The 19,993-nt window shown below is 35.4% G+C and overlaps 8 protein-coding genes across 8 annotated transcripts; 5 read left to right on the top strand and 3 right to left on the bottom strand. All coding sequences in view use genetic code 12, as the record gives it.

The window, feature by feature from the left end:
- Positions 1–873: 873 nt before the first annotated feature.
- DASC09_020900 (uncharacterized protein) lies at positions 874–2,496 on the top strand (the record flags this gene model as incomplete). Its single annotated transcript, XM_064995693.1, has 1 exon — positions 874–2,496. The coding sequence occupies one exon, from the start codon at positions 874–876 to the stop codon at positions 2,494–2,496; it is 1,623 nt and encodes a 540-aa protein (XP_064851765.1).
- Positions 2,497–4,339: 1,843 nt separating this feature from the next.
- On the bottom strand, positions 4,340–5,743 carry DASC09_020890 (cyclin family protein; the record flags this gene model as incomplete). The annotated part of the gene is made up of 1 exon (XM_064995692.1): positions 4,340–5,743. One exon carries the CDS (start codon positions 5,741–5,743, stop codon positions 4,340–4,342), a length of 1,404 nt encoding a protein of 467 aa, XP_064851764.1.
- A 2,524-nt stretch (positions 5,744–8,267) lies between these two features.
- On the top strand, positions 8,268–9,818 carry NOP56 (snoRNP complex protein NOP56; the record flags this gene model as incomplete). Its single annotated transcript, XM_064995691.1, has 1 exon — positions 8,268–9,818. One exon carries the CDS (start codon positions 8,268–8,270, stop codon positions 9,816–9,818), a length of 1,551 nt encoding a protein of 516 aa, XP_064851763.1.
- Positions 9,819–10,292: 474 nt separating this feature from the next.
- On the top strand, positions 10,293–11,765 carry STP22 (ubiquitin-binding ESCRT-I subunit protein STP22; the record flags this gene model as incomplete). Its single annotated transcript, XM_064995690.1, has 2 exons — positions 10,293–10,349; positions 10,440–11,765. The coding sequence occupies 2 exons, from the start codon at positions 10,293–10,295 to the stop codon at positions 11,763–11,765; spliced, it is 1,383 nt and encodes a 460-aa protein (XP_064851762.1).
- Positions 11,766–11,919: 154 nt separating this feature from the next.
- RPN11 (proteasome regulatory particle lid subunit RPN11) lies at positions 11,920–12,858 on the bottom strand (the record flags this gene model as incomplete). Its single annotated transcript, XM_064995689.1, has 1 exon — positions 11,920–12,858. The coding sequence occupies one exon, from the start codon at positions 12,856–12,858 to the stop codon at positions 11,920–11,922; it is 939 nt and encodes a 312-aa protein (XP_064851761.1).
- Positions 12,859–13,317: 459 nt separating this feature from the next.
- Positions 13,318–14,667, top strand: DASC09_020850 (uncharacterized protein; the record flags this gene model as incomplete). The annotated part of the gene is made up of 1 exon (XM_064995688.1): positions 13,318–14,667. One exon carries the CDS (start codon positions 13,318–13,320, stop codon positions 14,665–14,667), a length of 1,350 nt encoding a protein of 449 aa, XP_064851760.1.
- Positions 14,668–14,901: 234 nt separating this feature from the next.
- On the bottom strand, positions 14,902–16,803 carry RTG2 (Rtg2p; the record flags this gene model as incomplete). The annotated part of the gene is made up of 1 exon (XM_064995687.1): positions 14,902–16,803. The coding sequence occupies one exon, from the start codon at positions 16,801–16,803 to the stop codon at positions 14,902–14,904; it is 1,902 nt and encodes a 633-aa protein (XP_064851759.1).
- A 969-nt stretch (positions 16,804–17,772) lies between these two features.
- MIM1 (Mim1p) lies at positions 17,773–18,165 on the top strand (the record flags this gene model as incomplete). Its single annotated transcript, XM_064995686.1, has 1 exon — positions 17,773–18,165. The coding sequence occupies one exon, from the start codon at positions 17,773–17,775 to the stop codon at positions 18,163–18,165; it is 393 nt and encodes a 130-aa protein (XP_064851758.1).
- Positions 18,166–19,993: the final 1,828 nt, after the last annotated feature.

Below are 19,993 nucleotides of genomic sequence, written 5' to 3'. Positions count from 1 at the left end.
TCATGGATGGATACTGAAGAGATGCTACAGTGAAGAAGCTATATGTATGTGTGTCAAAGGAGATAAGCATAATCTGCGCAAGGGTTAGGCAACCAAGCGGGCTTGTCAGTGCTATATATCAAATAGAATGGATTATGCAAATACTCAACATTTTTCTTTTTTTGTAGTATCCTAAGATAAATAGCTATTTATATCCATGTTTAATGTCAAGAGTCTTCTTTTTGAGTTTCGTTTTATTGTTGAAGGCATATGGAAAATACACTCTAACCAGATAGAAAGCCGAATTGCAAAATGAAAAGGCGAAGAGAGGGACAGAGAGACAGAGACAGATTATAACCTGATTTTCCACTTCTTGTGCCCCCTCATACAACCAGCCATATTATTACTAATGATATAGTGAATAACGTGAAAATTTTTTAGTCTTTTTCACTTTTACCACAGTTTGGAGAAGTAGTCTTGAGATTCATATGATGCCGTGCAGTTTGAAAACGGAAAGCTTCCCCGCGATAATTGTGATGGGAAGAGTATTATCCACCAAGCAATATATTATACCGATATATCCATTACATTTGCGACCAAAAACCTGTCAGTCACTGATCCATGGCACACCCGATATAAAGACGATTGCAAAATGTTACTGCCAAAAGTGTCAAATCACATGATATGGCGACGAATTTTCCGGTGGAAAAATTTTGGTTTTTTCTTTCTTTTTTTGTGCATGACAGCTTTAGCATGCTGCATGAATCATAGAGAATATACACATATATATATATATAATTTGGAGAATATCCACCATGAATTCTGACATTGATACTCTTGCCTCCTACATTGTATATCCTTCTTTGAAGAATTTCTGTCACATTCTGTTCAACCATGAGAAACTATCCTTCAAACTTCACTGAGGAAGTCTACACCGGGTCCAAATCATCACATATCGATGAAGAGCTCTGCAATACTGAATCCCTCAGTATCAATAAGGGCACTGTCCACAACCTTAACCGTTCCTTGTCCACTAGACACATCAACATGATTGCCATTGGTGGAACTATAGGTAGTGGATTGTTCCTTGGTACTGGTAAAAGTTTGGCCAATGGTGGGCCGGTTTCTTTACTTATATGTTATCTTCTCATTGGTGTTGTGGTGTATATCACATTACTTTCTCTCGGTGAAATGTCAACATTGATGCCAATTAGTGGTTCCTTCTGTACATATGCCCGTCGTTTTGGTTCTGAGTCTCTTGGATTTACCATTCTTGCCAATTATTGGTTCAATGATGCTGTCTCCGTTGCATCTGACTTGACCGCATTGCAACTTATCCTTAGTTATTGGACAGATTTCCATTACTGGGTGATCTCCTTGATCGTTTGGGTCGTGTTACTTGGCCTCAATGTCTTCCATGTGAGATTTTATGGGGAGACCGAATACTGGCTTGCTTTATTGAAAATCATCGCCATTCTTATTTTCTTTATCATCAGCATTGTTGTTAATGCTGGCCATAACAACCTTCATGAGTATATTGGGTTTAAGTATTGGTCTATTGGGGAGGCCCCTGTGGTTGATGGATTCAAAGGCTTTGCTAAAGTGTTCGTCACTGCCTCATTTGCTTATGGTGGTACTGAATCTTTGACTTTGACCGCTGGTGAAGCTGTCAATCCTGTCCGTAATACTCCAAAAGTTATCAAAACTGTCTTCTGGAGAATTCTTTTTTTCTATGTGTTGACCGTTTTTTTCATCGGTATGAACGTTCCTTACAATTACCCTAATCTTAGTACCGGAAAAGTCATCACCTCTCCATTCACTATCGTGTTTCAAATGGTTGGTGCTAAAGCCGCTGGTTCATTTATGAATGCTGTGATTTTGACATCGGTGATCTCTGCTGGTAACCATGCCTTATACGCTGGCTCCCGTTTGCTATATACTTTGGGTACAGATGGATACTTGCCAAAATTTCTTACCAAGACTAATCGTTACAAGGCTCCGTATGTTTCTGTGATTATTACTTGGTTTGTTGGTGGCCTTTGCTTTGGCTCTTCTTTTATTTCTGCCGGTACATTATGGAGTTGGTTACAATCCATTGTCGGTGTCTCTAATCAACTCTCTTGGTGGACCATTAACATCACTGCTCTCAGATTCCGTCGTGGGTTGAAAGAACAAGGGAAAGTGAATTATTTGAGATTCAAGAATTGGACCTATCCATGGGGTAACTACTTTTGTGTAGTTTTCATTACGTTTATTGTTTTAGTGCAAGGTTGGTCCAGTTTTGCCCCTTGGGATGTCTCCAGCTTCTTCCAAAACTATATTGAATTAGGGGTCTTCCCACTTTTATACTTGATTTGGTGGTTTTACAAAAGAGACAGTTGGGTTAAAAGTTCCGAGATGGACTTTGAAACTGATAGATATTTCGAGACCGAAGAAGAATTGGAGTTGAACGAACGTCTCGATGATTTGAAAGGGTGGCCAAAATGGAGACACAGAATTCTTGAATTTTTCTCTTGATTCTGTTGCATCTTTGGTCTTCTACAATCTTATTGTTTTTTAATAATGTCTGGTGTATCACTAGTTTGATATCATAATCTTATTAAACCAATAGCAAACTACTTATTATACTCTTTCACTGAAGAGTAATTCCTTGAATGGATACCGAACCACAAAAAACGCACTATTTTACGGATATCAGCACCAATATCTAATATTTAGATATACCCCGTGCAGAGCTCCAGTTGTGAAAGAAACGATGTACTATTTATGGATCTATTAATCCTACAGTATACACTGGGTAGCTGAATCAATAAATGGAGACCAGCTAATTGATCTTAACTTCAATAAATAAAATTTATCCAACCCAAAAATGGTTTTCCAGATCAACCTATCAGTGATTGCTCAACCATCATACTCGGCGATAGGTAGTGGGGGTACTATCAAGACTTCATATCAACTTTTCGTCATTTCTTATAATTGTCATCATTATCATTATTTGCTCTGTTTTGTTTTGCATTGTTTTTAGTTTTCTTTTTTTTTCTCTTCTTTTTTCGACTTTCTTTTGTTTTCATTATTCACTTTACCTATGGAAATCAAAAATTACATAATAATGACTATTATTGTATTATGTACTTGAAGGATACAGAGTATTTATTCAAATTAAAATAGAAAACAAGCTGTCTCAATTTAGTCATTGTATCTCTGCTTCTAAGATATAAATTCGTAGCCACTATTTGGCACAAGTGATGCTCAATCGCAAATATTAATGATATATATATATATGGCCGGGAAGCTATTGTTGTTATATGTAAGTATCGGACGAAAATTATTGTATCATTGTGGTTAACTGACTAGATGTTATCCCAAATATTGGGAATAGGACGGGAGCTTTGTAGACAAATCTGTAGATTTCTTGGAAAAAAAAAAAGCCCTCAAGTTTATAACCTAGAAAAAGGTTAAGTACTGTTTTGTTTCTTAACAATCACACAACATAAAACTCGTCGTCTCTGAACCGGTCCAAAAGATAAGATTAGGAACTAATGCATGAATCCCAAAACGGAATTGTAATTGTGCGCCAAACCTGTTGCAACATGAAGCTTAAAGCCTGTCACCATCTTTTTTTGAAACTTATTTAATAGCAGATTTTCTGACCAAATATGATGCAATTATGACTTTCATCACTGTATAGGTGATGCACCTGGCATTAGGCTGCAGCATCAAAGATGAGCATCACCCAATCTGTGCAGGCGAAACATGTGGGAGCTTGATAAACTCCAAATTGCTGGGCTCTGGTAATGGAGACTGCAAGAGAGATGAACACATCTAATCCCCTTGATACTCTCGTGAGCTTAGCTATTTGAACTTTTAATGAATACATGAATTATCGGAAAATTAGTTATGTAAAATTTAATGATTATGCTAGTTAGAGATTAAGGTGTGTTTTTAAACAAAAAAAAATGCAATAAAAAGAATGATGAAAAAGTGATGAAAACCAAAGTAATAAATAAACCCAGAAATTTTGATTCATTGCAGGATTAAATAAAAGGAAAACACAGATTATGTGCTTCCTTTGAGAAAGTCAAAATGTCATTGAAAATAATAATATTGGTTAAAATAGAATAGAAAGCGTGGCTTTCTTGACAAGAATTGAAAACGTTGAAAATAACAATAAATAATCAGTTAAAAACCATATGAAAACAATAATAATAATAATAAATAAACAAGCGCCAAAAGACTAGATTAGCTTGGATTCGTAACATAGAATGAGAAATAGACAAGCTCAGATAGAGCGAAGAATTGAAAATTAGAGGTCACACTAATGTGTGTTGATGTTGAATAGCTGGTATAGAAATATTAAGATTCAAGCATTAGATCTAATGGTTGGATTATGTTGACTACCAGTGTTAAAATGTCTCAAGTTATCAGAACTAACGGATACTTTGATTTTCTTATGAATGGTTGGTGGTTGCGATAGACACTTAATGGAACCAAAATCTCCTTGATTGGTTTCGGCATGTGTCAACTTGGAACCACCATTGAATTTCTTCATTTTTGACTTAAAACTAGTCAAAGGTGACATCATTTTATTTGCAGCGCTGCTATTACTGCGCAAAGATGAGTTTGATGAAATACGGTAAAGTTGTGGCGATCCATTGGCCTTTGGTGATCCACGAGATGTAATTCTTGCCAATAAGTTCTTTGGGGAGGCAAAAAGTGACGCTGGTTTGATTCCTTCGTTATTACCGGAGCTCAAGTAAGCAGACATAGGGGAATAAGCTCCTGAGGCTGTAGCGGCCTTGCTTGGTGGCTCAACAAAACTGAAATCATCCTCGATCATCTTCTTTGTAAGCGAGCTTGTGGATGAGTTATTCAATGAGTAAGTGGAAGAAGAGTTGGAATTAGATTGGTATGTTGAGGCAGAGTTAGTCAAGGATGGCACCGAGTAGTTGCTATTCTTATTGGTATTGGTACTGTTCTTGATTGGAGAAGACAATGAAGAAAGTGATGAGTTGTTAGAAAGTGATTGAGAAAGACTAGATCCAGCTGGAGAAATAGAGCTGTCTGAATAGCTAGCGGAGCTAGCAGATGGTGGACACAACATTTTTTTGATAGATGTAATTGATGCACTGTGCTTGAGAGATTTGAAGTTTGGTTTAGCCAAAGAGGAGAGTTTTAACTGTTCTTGTTTTTGTTGTTTCTTTAATGATTCTTCTTCTTCCTTCATTCTTAATTTGGCCTTTATTGGAGCTAAGAATGGTGCAAAAGAATCGTATAAATCATCTTGGGTGATTGCCAAATCCCAATCCAAGTAGCTTAATACTTCGACTTCAATGACATTCAATTCTTTTACTGATAATAATCCACTAGAATATCTGGCCCAGTGTTTGTTTAATGGTGAAGAATCATTCACATATTTGGCAGTAAGGATCAAACATCCAACAAATATTCTATGATGAGTAGTAGCAATCCCATATATTTGATCTGATGGCAAGATTTCTTTCAATCTGTTGAGATAAACTAAAGTGGTCATCAATGTTGGAACTTGGACGTTTGAGTATCTGATCAAATTGATAATAAATGATTTCAATGATATTGTCTTCTTCCTTTCCGATTCAGGGGATGCTGGAGGCGAAGGGTATTTCAGCTCATCATCCTCAAGGGTTTTCACCTTTATTATTGATTGAGTTGTGGTGACCAAGTAGTCAACCATTTCAGTGGTGACATGTTTTCTAATAAAGATGTCAAGTGCTTCTTTATTGGACATCTTGGTATGGTTATTGTGATAATAATAACGAATACTGGTAATTTGGAGAAAGCTGAGATATGATAATATGTGAAGATCAGAAGAAAGCAAAAAGTAATGGCTTATTGAAAAAGGAAATATTTTAAATATATAAAAGAAATTCGGGGGATATCTGAAATGTGCACTAATTTTTTGGTAAGGGGAATGTGCCAGTTATGAGAACGGATAAGGAGTCGCCTTTTGGCTTAGTTAAATAACTTCAAACTTATGGTAACTCAGAAAATCGCTAAAGCTAATTTGCAGATTCTCCTAGAATTTGATTCGTGCTGAAGATGCAGAGTTCACTAATGAGTTTTGGGTAATGTTATTAGTTGCAGCTGCAGCTTTTTTTATGGTAGTTTCACTTTTTTGCAACTATGCGAACTTTGTAATCAAAGCCCTGTAATGTTTCTCAGAAAATATTTTTTTTCCACGAAAAAAGATACCACAAATCCTATATATATAGTTTTCTTTTGATAATATATTCAATATCAATTTTTTGATAGCATATCAGGGATGGAATCTCTAGTATTATGGGAGCGCCTTTTGCGGCTCAGAACACGAGGAGAATGCGGTTTCCTCAGCGATCTGCATATAGCATGTTTCATAGACGCAGCCCATCAGACCCGGCCAGCAGTACTAAAGTTCTGACCAACGACAATCAATGATTTCACCTGTCACGTCAGAATGATGGGCTTTTTTAAAAAGAAATGCAATTCTCCGCTATAATTAGCTAAGTACTGCGCGCGAATGATGGATATAATCACTACACTTATTCCGTGTGTTTCTATTCATAGTAATAATAACAATAATAGTCATACTGTTAGTATGTTGTACTTGCTATTTACACATTGATATTTATAAAATCTATTAATAGAAATTCTATTTTATTTTTGAAGTTTTCCAAGAATTTTCTGCTTTTCAGGTGTCTATTTTTCTTGTTGTTTGTGTGTAGTTTTCATGCTGTGTTTCTTCTTTTTTTTTTGGGGTATTAATGTCCAGTTTTCTAAGGAGCGTTGAAAGAAGCCGGCATCATATAATCACAGTCCAACTATTCAAGGGAGTTCCCCAACACTATATATAGGAATTTAAGTTTTAATGTTTATCCTACAAGTATGCAATTATATTAGAATCAGTTGTTATTGATCTTGTAGTAGTCCAAATTATAGCAATCTCATTTTAAAGTCATGAACGGAAAGAAGAAAAAAATTTCTTGACTGGCTAACGTTCAAAAAAATGAATATTTAATCGCAGCCTGGTTTTCCTTGATCTAGATAAATATTAGAGCCCGAGATGCTCTTAGCTTAGTTAAATTCCCCTTGCACATCAACTTCCACGGCGTCGAGTGGCCCATAATTGAAACAATATAAAGAAAGAAATGGAGTACTGGATCAAGCCGCTCAGTTCATTGAGAGAAATAGCAGTTCAATTGTGCGAATTGAGACACTGATTGTAAAAAATGATGGAGTTGCATGCAAAAAGATAAGACTTTATTGTGCCAAGCATGGCTTGTGTTCCTTATACTAGGTTGATATCAACATTCTGAAGATAAAATAGAGTGCGGATATTTTCTGTATGAGAAATTCCCTGGTTTTAAGATGGGAAAGGTAACTTGAAAGATTTTGATAGATTTTCGTAAATTAATTGAAAATACTTAAAAAAATATGCTAGGATTAAAGAAATTTTGTTGTTATTATAGCATAAAAATTACTTACTATTCAAGGAAATAAGAAGAAAAAAGTTAGTAGTTAAGAGCGAATAGTTGTGCCATGATTTATTTATATAAATATATATTCCCTTTTAGAACCGGGTTATTTACTACTGGGGCGACTATCAAGATTGTTGACACCACCACACCTGTGGTAGGTTGGTTCGCTTAGTCATCGACGGATTACTAAGATATTGTTCACCCACCCATTGACGAATGACGTGAAGCGAGGCTGGAACTGCTAACTTGTAAATCTCTTACAAGAGTAATAACCTTGATTCTGGATATGATACTCCTATTTATAGAATATTCACTTATAGGAATATCAAAGGAGCTTCCACTTATCATGGAAGGTAGTTTATTATTTAAGGATCGTATCATACTACAGTCTAGCTCAATCTGTAGAAGGATTTAACGATTTATTGAAGTTAAAACATCTCATATACGACTACTTACTGACCTCAACCTCTGTTACCTGTAATGGACAATCAGTCTGATCCTTCTATTCTTCCGGTGAAGTACAACAGTCTGCAGTTGTCCTGGACAACAGGCGGCTCCAACAAAGATACCCAGCCAATATCTCGTTAGTCATGTTGGAGGGATAACATCCTTACACCGAAAATGCATTGCATCGCGTATAATGTTTGGGTGTAATTGCGAGCCCTGAGCAAGGAAAATTTTTTTTTTGAGAAGAGCAGTAATGCTGTGTGTGCGGAAAAAAAAAAAAATTTCACCAACCCATCTCTTAAAGTTTGGATATATTGAAGAATTGTTCACTCTTATATCAATAAATAAAAAATGGCTAAGATTGACTATCTTCTTTTTGAAGAACCTACTGGGTATGCGATCTTCAAGGTTAAGGTCCAACCTGATGATGTGAGCTCTGATTTGAAGGAAGTCCAAAAACAATTCAATGACTTGGGCAAATTCTCCAAGATGGTTGAATTGGTTTCTTTTGCCCCATTCAAGGGTGCTGCTCAAGCTTTGGAAAATGCCAACGATATCTCTGAAGGTTTGGTTTCCGACTACTTGAAGTCCGTTATTGAATTAAACATTCCAAAGGCCTCCAAAAAGACACAAGTTGCATTGGGTATTTCAGACAAGAACTTGGGTCCATCCATCAAGGAAAACTTCAGCTTTATTGACTGTATTTCAAACGACCTCGTTCAAGATTTGTTAAGAGGTGTCAGATTACACTCTTTCAAGTTGTTGAAGAACTTACAAGAAGGTGATATTGAAAGAGCTCAATTAGGTTTGGGTCACGCTTACTCTAGAGCTAAGGTTAAGTTCTCTGTTCAAAAGAATGACAATCATATTATCCAAGCTATTGCTCTTTTGGATCAATTAGACAAAGATATTAACACTTTTGCCATGAGAACTAAGGAATGGTACGGGTGGCACTTCCCAGAATTGGCAAAGATTGTCCCAGAAAACTACAAATTTGCCAAGTTGATTTTTTTCATTAGGGACAAATCTTCTATCAATGATGAATCATTACACGACATAACCGCTATTCTTGATGATGACTCTGGTGTTGCTCAACAAGTTATTGATGCTGCCAGAATCTCCATGGGTCAAGACATTTCTGAACAAGATATGGAAAATGTTATGACCTTTGCTGAACGTGTGATTAACATTTCTGACTACCGTAAACAATTATACTCTTACTTGACTGAAAAGATGCACACTGTTGCTCCAAACTTGTCTGAATTGATTGGTGAAGTTATTGGTGCTAGATTGATCTCTCACGCTGGTTCTTTGACTAACTTGTCCAAGCAAGCTGCTTCTACTGTCCAAATCTTGGGTGCTGAAAAGGCCTTGTTCAGAGCTTTGAAAACTAAGGGTAACACTCCTAAATATGGTTTGATCTACCACTCTGGTTTCATCGGTAAGGCTAGTGCTAAGAATAAGGGTAGAATTTCTAGATACTTGGCTAACAAGTGTTCTATTGCTTCCAGAATTGATAACTACTCTGACAACCCAACTAATAACTTTGGTAAAGTCTTGAAGAAACAAGTGGAAGAACGTTTAGAATTTTACGACACTGGTAAGGCCCCAATAAAGAATGTTGACGCTATGAGCGAAGCTATCAAATTGTCTAACATTGATGGTGATGACAGTGATGCTGAAATGGAAGATGCTACCGCTGCTGAAGTTACCGTAAGTGGTGATGCTTCTGATGCTGAAGAAAAGAAGGAAAAGAAGGACAAGAAGGACAAGAAGGAAAAGAAGGAAAAGAAGGACAAGAAGGACAAGAAGGAAAAGAAGGAAAAGAAAGAAAAGAAAGAAAAGAAGGACAAAAAGGAAAAAAAAGACAAAAAAGACAAAAAGAAGAGCAAATCTGATTAATTGATTGGTTATGCAATGTTCTAAACTTCACCCTTGATTGGTAACTTTTCGTATTAGTCGTAGATATTTGATCGTTGACTACTTGCTACCATCTGATGCCTCTGTATATCTATAGTTTCTGAACCACTATTTTTTTTTCATATTTCTGTCATGGTTAATTTTCATTTTTTTTTTTTCTTTATTTACTGTCTTTTGGGTATTATAACCTCAAAATCATTTTTTTACAAGTTATATTTTTTTTATATCATCCATTATGGCTTTATTTTTTTTTTCACTAAATATTATAATGTATTTATGCAATTCTGATTATTACTTTTCAAAGGATGTGTAGCTCAAGTTTTTATTGAACATTGTTGTTGAGTAATAATAAAAGGGTGTTGCTTACATAATCCGTAAGCTATAAAAGTAATAAAGGGAGATCGAAACAAAATTAAAACACAGCCGTCTGTGAATACGGTCGAATAGAAGACAAAGATGGTGAATCAACTACCCAAAGAATGGTTACAATGGCTATATAAAGTATTACAACCGGTAAGCTATTGAGTCTGATCTCTATTCTATTCTTCTTCTTCTTCTTCTTCTCTTCGTCTACGCCCCTTCGTGGTACTAACGCATGTGAAGGAATATAAGAATCCACAATTTACGTACCAAGATGTGGCAATTACTTTGCAGTCCTTTGCCTCTTTGAAAGTTAGAACAAAGATATATATCAATGATAATGGATCACAGGATCTTCTATTATCGTTATTTGGGACAATTCCTTGCACTTATAATGGTACAATCTATCGAATCCCCATCGAGATTTGGGTTCCAAAACAATATCCTGATGCTCCCCCAATAATATACGTCATTCCAACAAATGACATGGTCATTCACCCGGGAAACTTCATTGACAGTAATGGAAGATTCTACAATCCGTACTTGAGTGGTTGGAAAGGATCAGATCCAAGTCATAATTTAATAAAGACTTGCAATTTGTTGTCCGAGTGTTTTAACAGAGAGTTACCAGTATATGGGAAAGCAAAGCAGGTAGTCCCATCAGTAGTACAGAGCTCACCAGAATATTACCAAAATCAGCAGGCGCGACAGACACCATTGACGCCACAGTACACTTCGAATTCCATTGGTGCCCCTCCTTTACCAGCTAAACCGCCAAAAGTCCCAACCATATCCAAAGATATCACATCAAGCTTGTCAAAATTAGACTTACACTCTACCTCATATAGCCTTGCAACACCATCGCAAAATCTGGGATATTTGACTAATATGCCGGAGGCCGGTCCTCAGCAACAGCAAGGGCAAAAGCAAGGGCAACAATATTATCGTCCAGTTCCCCCAATTCCCCAAGTACAAATCACAATTCCACCAAATCCTAAAGTACAAGCTACTGTACAAAGTCAAGCTCAGCCAAGTCTGATAGACTTGATGGATAGTGATTCCACCCTAGCTCAAAATGGTAGCGATGATCATACGGAACAATTAAAGGATAAAATTCATCACACCCTATCAAGTATTGCAAAATCAGAAATTGAGCCATATTTTATTTCACAAGACACAAGACTAAACGAGATAAACCAGGTAATAAATCACTTTGAATCCATAATACAGTATGAGAAGGCTACTCTCAGTGGCTACATAAATGATATAAATCAAAACCAAAATGTTTTAAAATCCAAAATTGAAGAAGTCAATAAGGTTATTGAAGAAGCAGAAGAATTTAAAGAACCTGAAGTTGATGATATCGTGTGCGCGGAAACTACTGTTTATAATCAGCTTTATAAGTTGGTTGCCGAAATCAAAGCCATAGATGATACAATTTATTGTTTGGCAGAGCTTCATGATAAAGGAAAGCTTTCTTTGGACGCATTTATGAAACACACCAGATCATTGGCTAGGGATCAATTTAAAAAGAAAGCTTTAGTTAATAAAATAAAGTTAGTTATATAAAAGTTTTAATTACTCAGAATCTACGGAATTTTCTTTTTCTTTGTTTTCATTTTTTTGCTTCAATACACAAAAATCTCTAAAGGATTTCCTTTTTTTGTTTTATTGTCATTTATATCATCTCATAAAAATAGGAGTTTCATACTTAACAAATCATCTATTGAATGACAGCATGATTAACTTGACCTGTCAAGATGCTAACTATATTATCCTCTATTCTTTTATCAGAAGTTTGACCTAAATGTTTCTTTGGATCCTGCTTACCCACATATCTTGTCTTCAACTGCTCTTCAGTTAATTCTTTTTCTTCCTTAATTCTTTCAGAGTACAATTTCGCAATCTTCACCATATTATCCATATCCTGTAAGTTCTTTTCATCCTTCTTCTCATAATCATTCAAAATTAAACCGCTTGACCAATTTTGTTTATGCAAGTTCAACAACATATTAACTTCCAAATCTGTTTTCTTATAATCAATATTTAAGGAATAGTAGTTTCTGTTAAGACCATGGATCAATGCTTGGATACTTGGTTTATTTAAATGACCGATATTGGAAGTGGTTTGTCTTGGTTCTTGACCCATCATCACTGAGGCAGAACTAATCAATCTAAAAGCATCGATAACAACCTTACCTCTAACAGATTGAATTGGATCAATAACAACTGCAACGGATCTTGGATTTAGCTGTTCAAATGATTGTTGAGTATTGACATCGACAGAAGATAACCAACATCCAAAACCAGGATGGGAATGGTACCATCCAACAACCTTTTCATCACGGCCAGTTTGTCTTAACATATCCATCATCTTTGTTTGGAAAACTGAGTCGACAGCTTCCACAGAAACACCAGTACCCGATTGGGGCATGGCAAACACATCTATAACATGGACAGTATATTCATCAACAAACTCACCCAACATTAAGCCCATGACTTCCATTGGCACACCAGCAGTCCCATGCTTCAACATTTTGAGCAATGCCAAACTGGAAATATATATAGTTTCTTTATTATCACTTATTGGGCCATCGGTCATTGGGGCGCCTCCAAAGCCACCCGGGCCTAACATTCTTTGCAAGCTTGATAAGTTATTCATTTTTTTTGATGTGAATAGATAGGAAAAAGGGGAAGAAAAATATGCAATTAAACACAATTAAGATAAATAATTGCTATTATCAAAAGAGATTGGATGCCAATAATATCAACGCCATTTACGGTGGTGGCAATTTTTTGTTCAGTTTTGATTTTCCAAGGCTGCCTAACGCGGTATTGGTCGGGGCTCGTAACTATGTTATGAAGATGCTACATGCACGCGGCATTTTCCACAAAGGTCAAAAACACACACACCCACTCTTCACCAACACTAGATGCTACGAAAACTGACACCTTATAAATATTCTGAACTGTTTGTTTTTGTTTTTGTTTTTTGGCCTTTTGTGGTATTGTCATAGTGTGTTGGATTTTGAAAAATAAACTGATTCTTTGGAGAGGAAGATCTGATTTTGAAAATTTCAGTTGAGCGCTTTGTTTGACAAACTCAAAAGTGATAAAAGAGATGAACGGTTACTCAAATTTCTCCAGAGGAGAACTAATGGATAAATTTCGACTACTTAAAATAAATGATTTGTTAAAAATTCGCAATGACTCACATTCAGCTTTGGTGAAGGAGTGCGCTGATAGCTATCTATTTGAGGAAATGTTGATCTACCCGTTCAATGAATATCAAAAAATATACTTCGAAGGGGATTTTTTGGAATTCCAATTAGAAAATATCCCAATCAGAAAGTTCAGATATTATGACCATCTTGCGGTTGATGCGTCCCAGATCAACAAGATTGCGCCTTTCAAGAATTATATAAGAGCAGTCAATATCAATATTAGATACAACGTTACAGATGAAATGATCCGAAATATTGCAACTAGCTTGAATTCATTACCGTTTTTACGTCAGATTACTAGTGACACAGATATTTCTCCAATTACACAACCGCTTGTTAAACTAGACACCAGAATTAAAAATGGATCAAATCTAATGATGAATAAAGAAAATCTCTATGAATTGCATGTTTATCATTCATTGTATCATCCACAAGACGGTGTCACAGCTACTCTTTCAAAAATTGAGAACACTTTTATTCCAAAAAATTCCTGGTTCCCGAATTTGAGAATTCTAAAAAGTTTTTATTGTACGAATTCTCTCAATAGCGATGATTTGGATGCATCATTGCTAGAAGAGCTAGAAATTGTTAATTGTGCGTCTACTTTCAATTTGCAAAACATGGATTCAGAGAGATTCCCCAACCTTAGGAAGCTTTCAATTTGCATCAAAGATCCGCATAAAGGTAATTCTTTCAAAGAAATTGGAGTTTGTAAAGGTACTATTAGTATTTTTACGCTAGATACATTATATTTAAATAATGCTAGAGGGATATCTTTGGATTTCAGGAGCCTAGAATATTTGACTGACATAACAATCAGGCATTGGTACCCTCTAAGAATTGATAATTTTGGATTCCTACATAGATTGGAAATTGTTGATTTGAGCTACAATAGTTTATCGAAGATTGAGGGATTAGAAGATTTGAGAAAGTTGAAAAAATTGAATTTAAGTCATAACAACATTGAAAAGATTCAAAATCTTGAAAAGTTAGTAAATTTAGAGAATTTGAACCTTGGATTCAATCTGATAAAAAAGATTGAAAATTTGGATAGATTGCTCAACTTGAATGTTTTACTGTTGTCGAAAAACTATATTACTAAGCTTGAGAATGTGGAATCCTCGCCTAAATTAGAGCATCTCTTCCTATTGCAAAATCCTTTGAAAAGGTCCATAAATTCTGTTGAATATGGGAAGCTTCGAGAAAAAATTGATGACCTACGTATTTCATGGGTTGAGGGATCGTGAAATTGATTGTCCATATCTTATTAATAATGTATACAAAAAGAATTTATCGTGATTTATTGCTGAATAATGATGGAAAAAAAAGCATATAAGTGATGGCACAACATAACATAAAATGGATAGCATGAGCAGAAAAAAAGGAAGGCATTAAACTCGAAAATACATTATATCACCAGTAATAATTATAATAATAATAATAACGTACATTATTTTGTATAGTTACACATTCATTTCGCTTCATTCTTCGTCATCTTCCTCTTCTCTTTCTCCATGCTTTAAAGTTTTCTCTATGTTAATACTGTGATTTACCGATTGTATATCGAACTTCATCTTAATATTGTATGACTTGCTCAATTTCTTTATCTTTTTTGTGATAGATTTAATTCTATTACCTGCCCCTGAGCCAATTTTAAGATTATCGGAATCAATTCTCACAATGGTTTCAAACTTATATTTTTTATTTGCCGCTGTAGTTTGCTTTTCTTCATCTTTATTAGAAGCTTCCGAATCATCTTTAATTTCTTTAGTTTTAACCTCAAATTCAAATGGTGCATTCGCTTCATTGATATTGCCTCCTGGATGAATACCACAAATGAAGAACATTATTTTTCCAATATAGATCGTCCAGAACACATCTTCGGAAGATTTATCACTATCGCTACTAATTGATCCTTTCAAAACTGTAGAAATCAAATTATTTTTGAATTTTGCTTGATTTTCTGGTAATTCAGCACCCCATCTTTCACACAAAGCAATCCCAATCAAAGCTCTAATACGATGACTCAAACCATGAGAGCCCGCAATGATACCTGTTGTTGCAACTTGTAATGCAGCAGTTGGTTGAAGTTCCTTCGGGTACATGGTGTGGACAAAGGCTAAATTACACAATGCAGGGGCAACTCTTTCATACACTTCCCTTGGAACATGTTCCCTTGGGATAGCTGATCTCAATAAGTTCAAGTATTTATCAACCAAAAATGGTGCATAGGGTTTTGTGGCAACAATCAAAGGATCCTGGGATCTAATCTTCTTTGGCAATTTCTCGAATAAAGAGCCTTCTCTGACCCCACCCTGACTGAAATGAATAGACCTAATTTTAGGCAATGATTCAAATGCAGCAGATACCAATAAACCAATTGCTGGGAACTGCTGTTTTCTTCTCTCGCTAACTCTGAAAATATTGGCTTTAGGATCAGGAACCCTGTTTTTCAAAAATAAAAAGTTCGCCAATGAAGTTATTTCGGTATCTTCGCAAGCATAACCATTAATCACAGCAGTAATTGGGTACTCTGGGTTTTGTGATAATAACAAGTTTCCTAAACCACGTAAACCACCCCCCGAACAAAATAGTTGAAACCCACCCTCCTTATGCGCTTTTTCAATCAACTTTTGAGGAATATCCAACATCTTTATTGCTTTGGCGTAAGCATCTTTTATTTCAAAAAACAAGTCACGCTGGTTTTCAGTTTTCAATCTTCTTGTCAAAGCAGCAGCACCGTAAGGTAAAGAAATTGGTTTTTTAGAAAACTCAACATCACCATTTTCTTCACAATAAATCCAGTTCAATTGCGTAGACCCACCTCCCAAATCTAAGAACAACCCTTGAATAACATGAAATGAAGAAACAACCCCGTAGGCTCCAATTCTCCCTTCGGCCTCTTTGGACAATAACTCGACGTCCCATCCTGTCGTCTGTTTGATACATTCTCTGAAATATTTGGAGTTGCTAGCCTCACGAGTAGCTTCCGTTGCCACTACCCTAACAGATTTATCATCCACACCAAAATCATCACAAATCATTTGAAACCTCTTCATTGCTTTACAGATTTCATAGATCACTTCATTTGGAATGGGAGACTTCTCGTTAATTTTGCAGTTACCATTTTCATATTGGGCATCAAAAAGGGATACATTCAAACGATCTTTAAACACGCATGGCATAGTTCTGGCATGGTGTGGAGCCACCGAGGTGATGGCAAATCTGACACCGTTAGAACCACAATCCACAACCCCTACTAGTGACTTACCAACTATATCAGCTTCTTCATGTTTCTGGCCGGAAGTATTGTTCATGGAGAGATTCTTTATCATAAGAGGCGATTGTGAAAATTCCTCATCATCTGATAAAATTGCACTCATTGTAAATTATAAATATATGTCTCCTGCCCAACCGAAAAATAGAGAAAAGAAAAAAAAAATAAAAGAAATTATATAATGTATTTATGAGACAATTATTAAAGAAGATAATTGTTTGGCTATGTCTATTTCAATTTATGTTTCAGCTGTTCCTTTATCAGTCCCGGGAGTCAAATATATTAGTTCCAATCTAAAATCCGCACAAATTTTCAAGTTCTTCCCAAAAATAAATCTCCTAATTTCCAACTCGCACGGATATTTTGGCCCTGAAGGGATTTTTTATAACAAAATACTTCTTCCAAATATGGTGAGGTCGAAATCGTAGTGGAAAAATTCTGAAAAAAGAGAAGACAAATATGAGTATTCGATGCTGTCAGCTTCCTGTGGTCTCAGTTTCTGACTCTTCGATTAATCGAAAAGTTGATGATGCTCCCCGGGGCTCAGTAACCGCGGTTTCTATTGGTGGCGGATTTCCGAGTCGGAATCGTGATTTTCCGTATAGGTAGTACTAGAAATAATATCACTGTTGTTATCTATCTTATTGTTTGTCTTCGTCTTCTTCTTTTGAGATAATTGTCATTATTAGCGGACATTTATGTATTTTAATTATTATTATATCTACAAGTTGAGATTGAGAACTGGATGTTTTTGGATTCTGTATATTACAACCTGGGTCTATTCGATGTTGTACTAATCAGGTATTGATTCATCCATGTTATCTCCTTAATGGGTGAAATTTTATACAAAAGGCAGGCATATGAACAAATTTGTCATTTCTTGATAATAAATAGGAAAATATACAAGAAGTAAGTTTAACGATTGCTTCTGTAGTAATTCTTGCACAACATAGTAGTGCGTTTAGAGGTCCAATCCATTGGATTCTGTTTTTTTTGTGCGGTGACTTTGATATATAAAGAAGGAAGTTTCTTGAATTGCTAGGTTTGGTATTTGGAACCACGTACTTTCGATCTAATGAGTGACGCCCAAGACATTATTTCTTCTAATTTGCAGACAAATTCACTTCAAGAATATATTGAAATGATCAACACGGGCGAAGGGTACGAAGCAAATCAGGCTGCTAATAATAATGAATCCGATGAATCACTCATATCAATTGAAGAAGAAGAAGACAGTTATTCCATTCTTGATATAATCTCTTCTTCGGCAATAAACTTAGTGTTACCTTTCATAAACGGATTAATGCTTGGGTTTGGTGAAATTGTCGCTCATGAAATTGGATTCAAATACGGTTGGTATGGCGCTAAGGTTGAACCAAAACAAAGAATGTTGAGAGGTAGATTGCAAATCGAACAGGCTATAGCGCGGGCTTCTAGAGGTAGCGAACAGGAAAGCAAGTGGCTATGAACTGTCTATATGTCTAGATATTTGTTATGGGTAGCCAGTTACTATTTAAGTAGCGCATGCATTTTTGTGAATAGTATGTCAATTTTTGATGGGTTAAAGGATTCTTACTCTGTACACACAGATTTTACTTTTATTCCAGGAACCTTCAATGAGGGTTTAAAAAAGAAATGAATGAGTTTTTTTGGCTCTCTAGGAAGAAACTCGGTTTTGTTTTTAACTTTTTTATCAGTTTTTTATTACAAGGAAATTCAACTTGATTACCGATGTTAGACCACAAAAAGAACTCTTTAAAATTTATATTGATTGTAATTTGTTTGATGCTGATAATGGCAAATATAGGGTCATATTTACTATTACCTGCCAGTAAAATTAATAAAATGTGCAAATCTTATCTTAAGTCGTGCAGATTTTTAACTATAAATGGCTACAAAAGTAAAAGTAAATCGAACTAGTTCGTACGGAGTTTTAGGTATCTTATAAGAGGAGATATAATAAGCAAATTAAACCATATAAAATTTACATTTGCTTGAAAACGAGTTAGCAACAAATCAAAATATAGTAAATTGGGTAAATTTAATGGGAGATCAATTTCCATTTCCCGTGGATTATTAAAACATATGTTCAATCAAGTGAAGTTAAGAATACTATTTGTATTTTCAAAAGAACTGAGATTATTTTAGGTGAAACTTGAAGACTGAGGGGGGGGAGGTGGTTCTTGATATCCGCGAATTTATATTAATATATCAAAGTTTTTGTGATTTCCGTTTCATTCCTCCACAACTTCAAATCAAACAATCGATCACTGCATAAAATGAATAAGCAAATATTGCCGATCGAATTCATAAAGATCAAAGGTTCAATGATTACAGTACTTGCGGCGGCTTGATAGAGTATTGAGTTGTCGCTTTTTTAAAAAAACATATACCTAGTGGCAGCAGGTGTTTCTAAAGACTTAAAGGCAATATTTACAGGAAATTGAACCCGAAATAAACGCGTCTTAAGGTAATAATTTAGAAGTGATCTGAAAAGATATCATATAGCTGACAATGGATGTTGATAGCTAATCCATACCACCATTGCACGTATTGTTCAATTACATATTGCGTACTTTATTATTTTTGGATCTTTTTGTGTAAGGGGATCAAAATCCTTTTTTGCTATTCACTATACATCTTTGAAAGAAATTACAGACTTCAGAATGGAAGGATTAGTTACCATTATCAATAATATTTTGAAACTAGATATCACCTAACATCTCGTAAGTAATTGCACGAGTTTACCAAAAATGAAGGGAAATTAGTGATTTTAACAAATGAAACGTCAGCAGTCTATAAAAATATATTTAAAAAAAGAAAAGAAATTCAATTAAACTAAGTTAAAGTCACATATTTCCAATATTAGTTGAAATACAGGTATGAATTGATTAGAATTTATTGACGGCCGGGTAAAAATAAATGTTTATTTAATCTGCTGGTGGTAAAATGGCGTACTAACACACAAGATGCTGTGACCGAGTGGTTAAGGTGTCGCCCACAGATCGGAAGTCATCTGACTTCATGTGAGGCGCTGGGATTTCCCGCGTAGGTTCGAACCCTGCCAGCATCGTAATTTTTTAGTATTTTTCTTCGCTATCTTTTTGTTATCCGTTTTTTTTATACGATGCGGTTATGATCGTAAAGTTTCGACCCTTGTCACTGTTATCTTTTTATTCACCACTTATTTGTTATCTATCGTTATCCTCTTCACTCTGATCTCTATTCTCATCTTCGTATTCTTTTCAACCGTATAACCTTAGAGTATCTTTAGTTTCTTATCTACTCTGAGAACT

Source organism: Saccharomycopsis crataegensis, assembly GCF_037102585.1.
Source record: "Saccharomycopsis crataegensis DNA, jcf7180000000074, whole genome shotgun sequence".
Classification (NCBI taxonomy): domain Eukaryota; kingdom Fungi; phylum Ascomycota; class Saccharomycetes; order Ascoideales; family Saccharomycopsidaceae; genus Saccharomycopsis; species Saccharomycopsis crataegensis.
The sequence above is the reverse complement of the archived record's forward strand: the minus strand, read 5'-3'. Positions and strand labels throughout refer to the sequence as shown.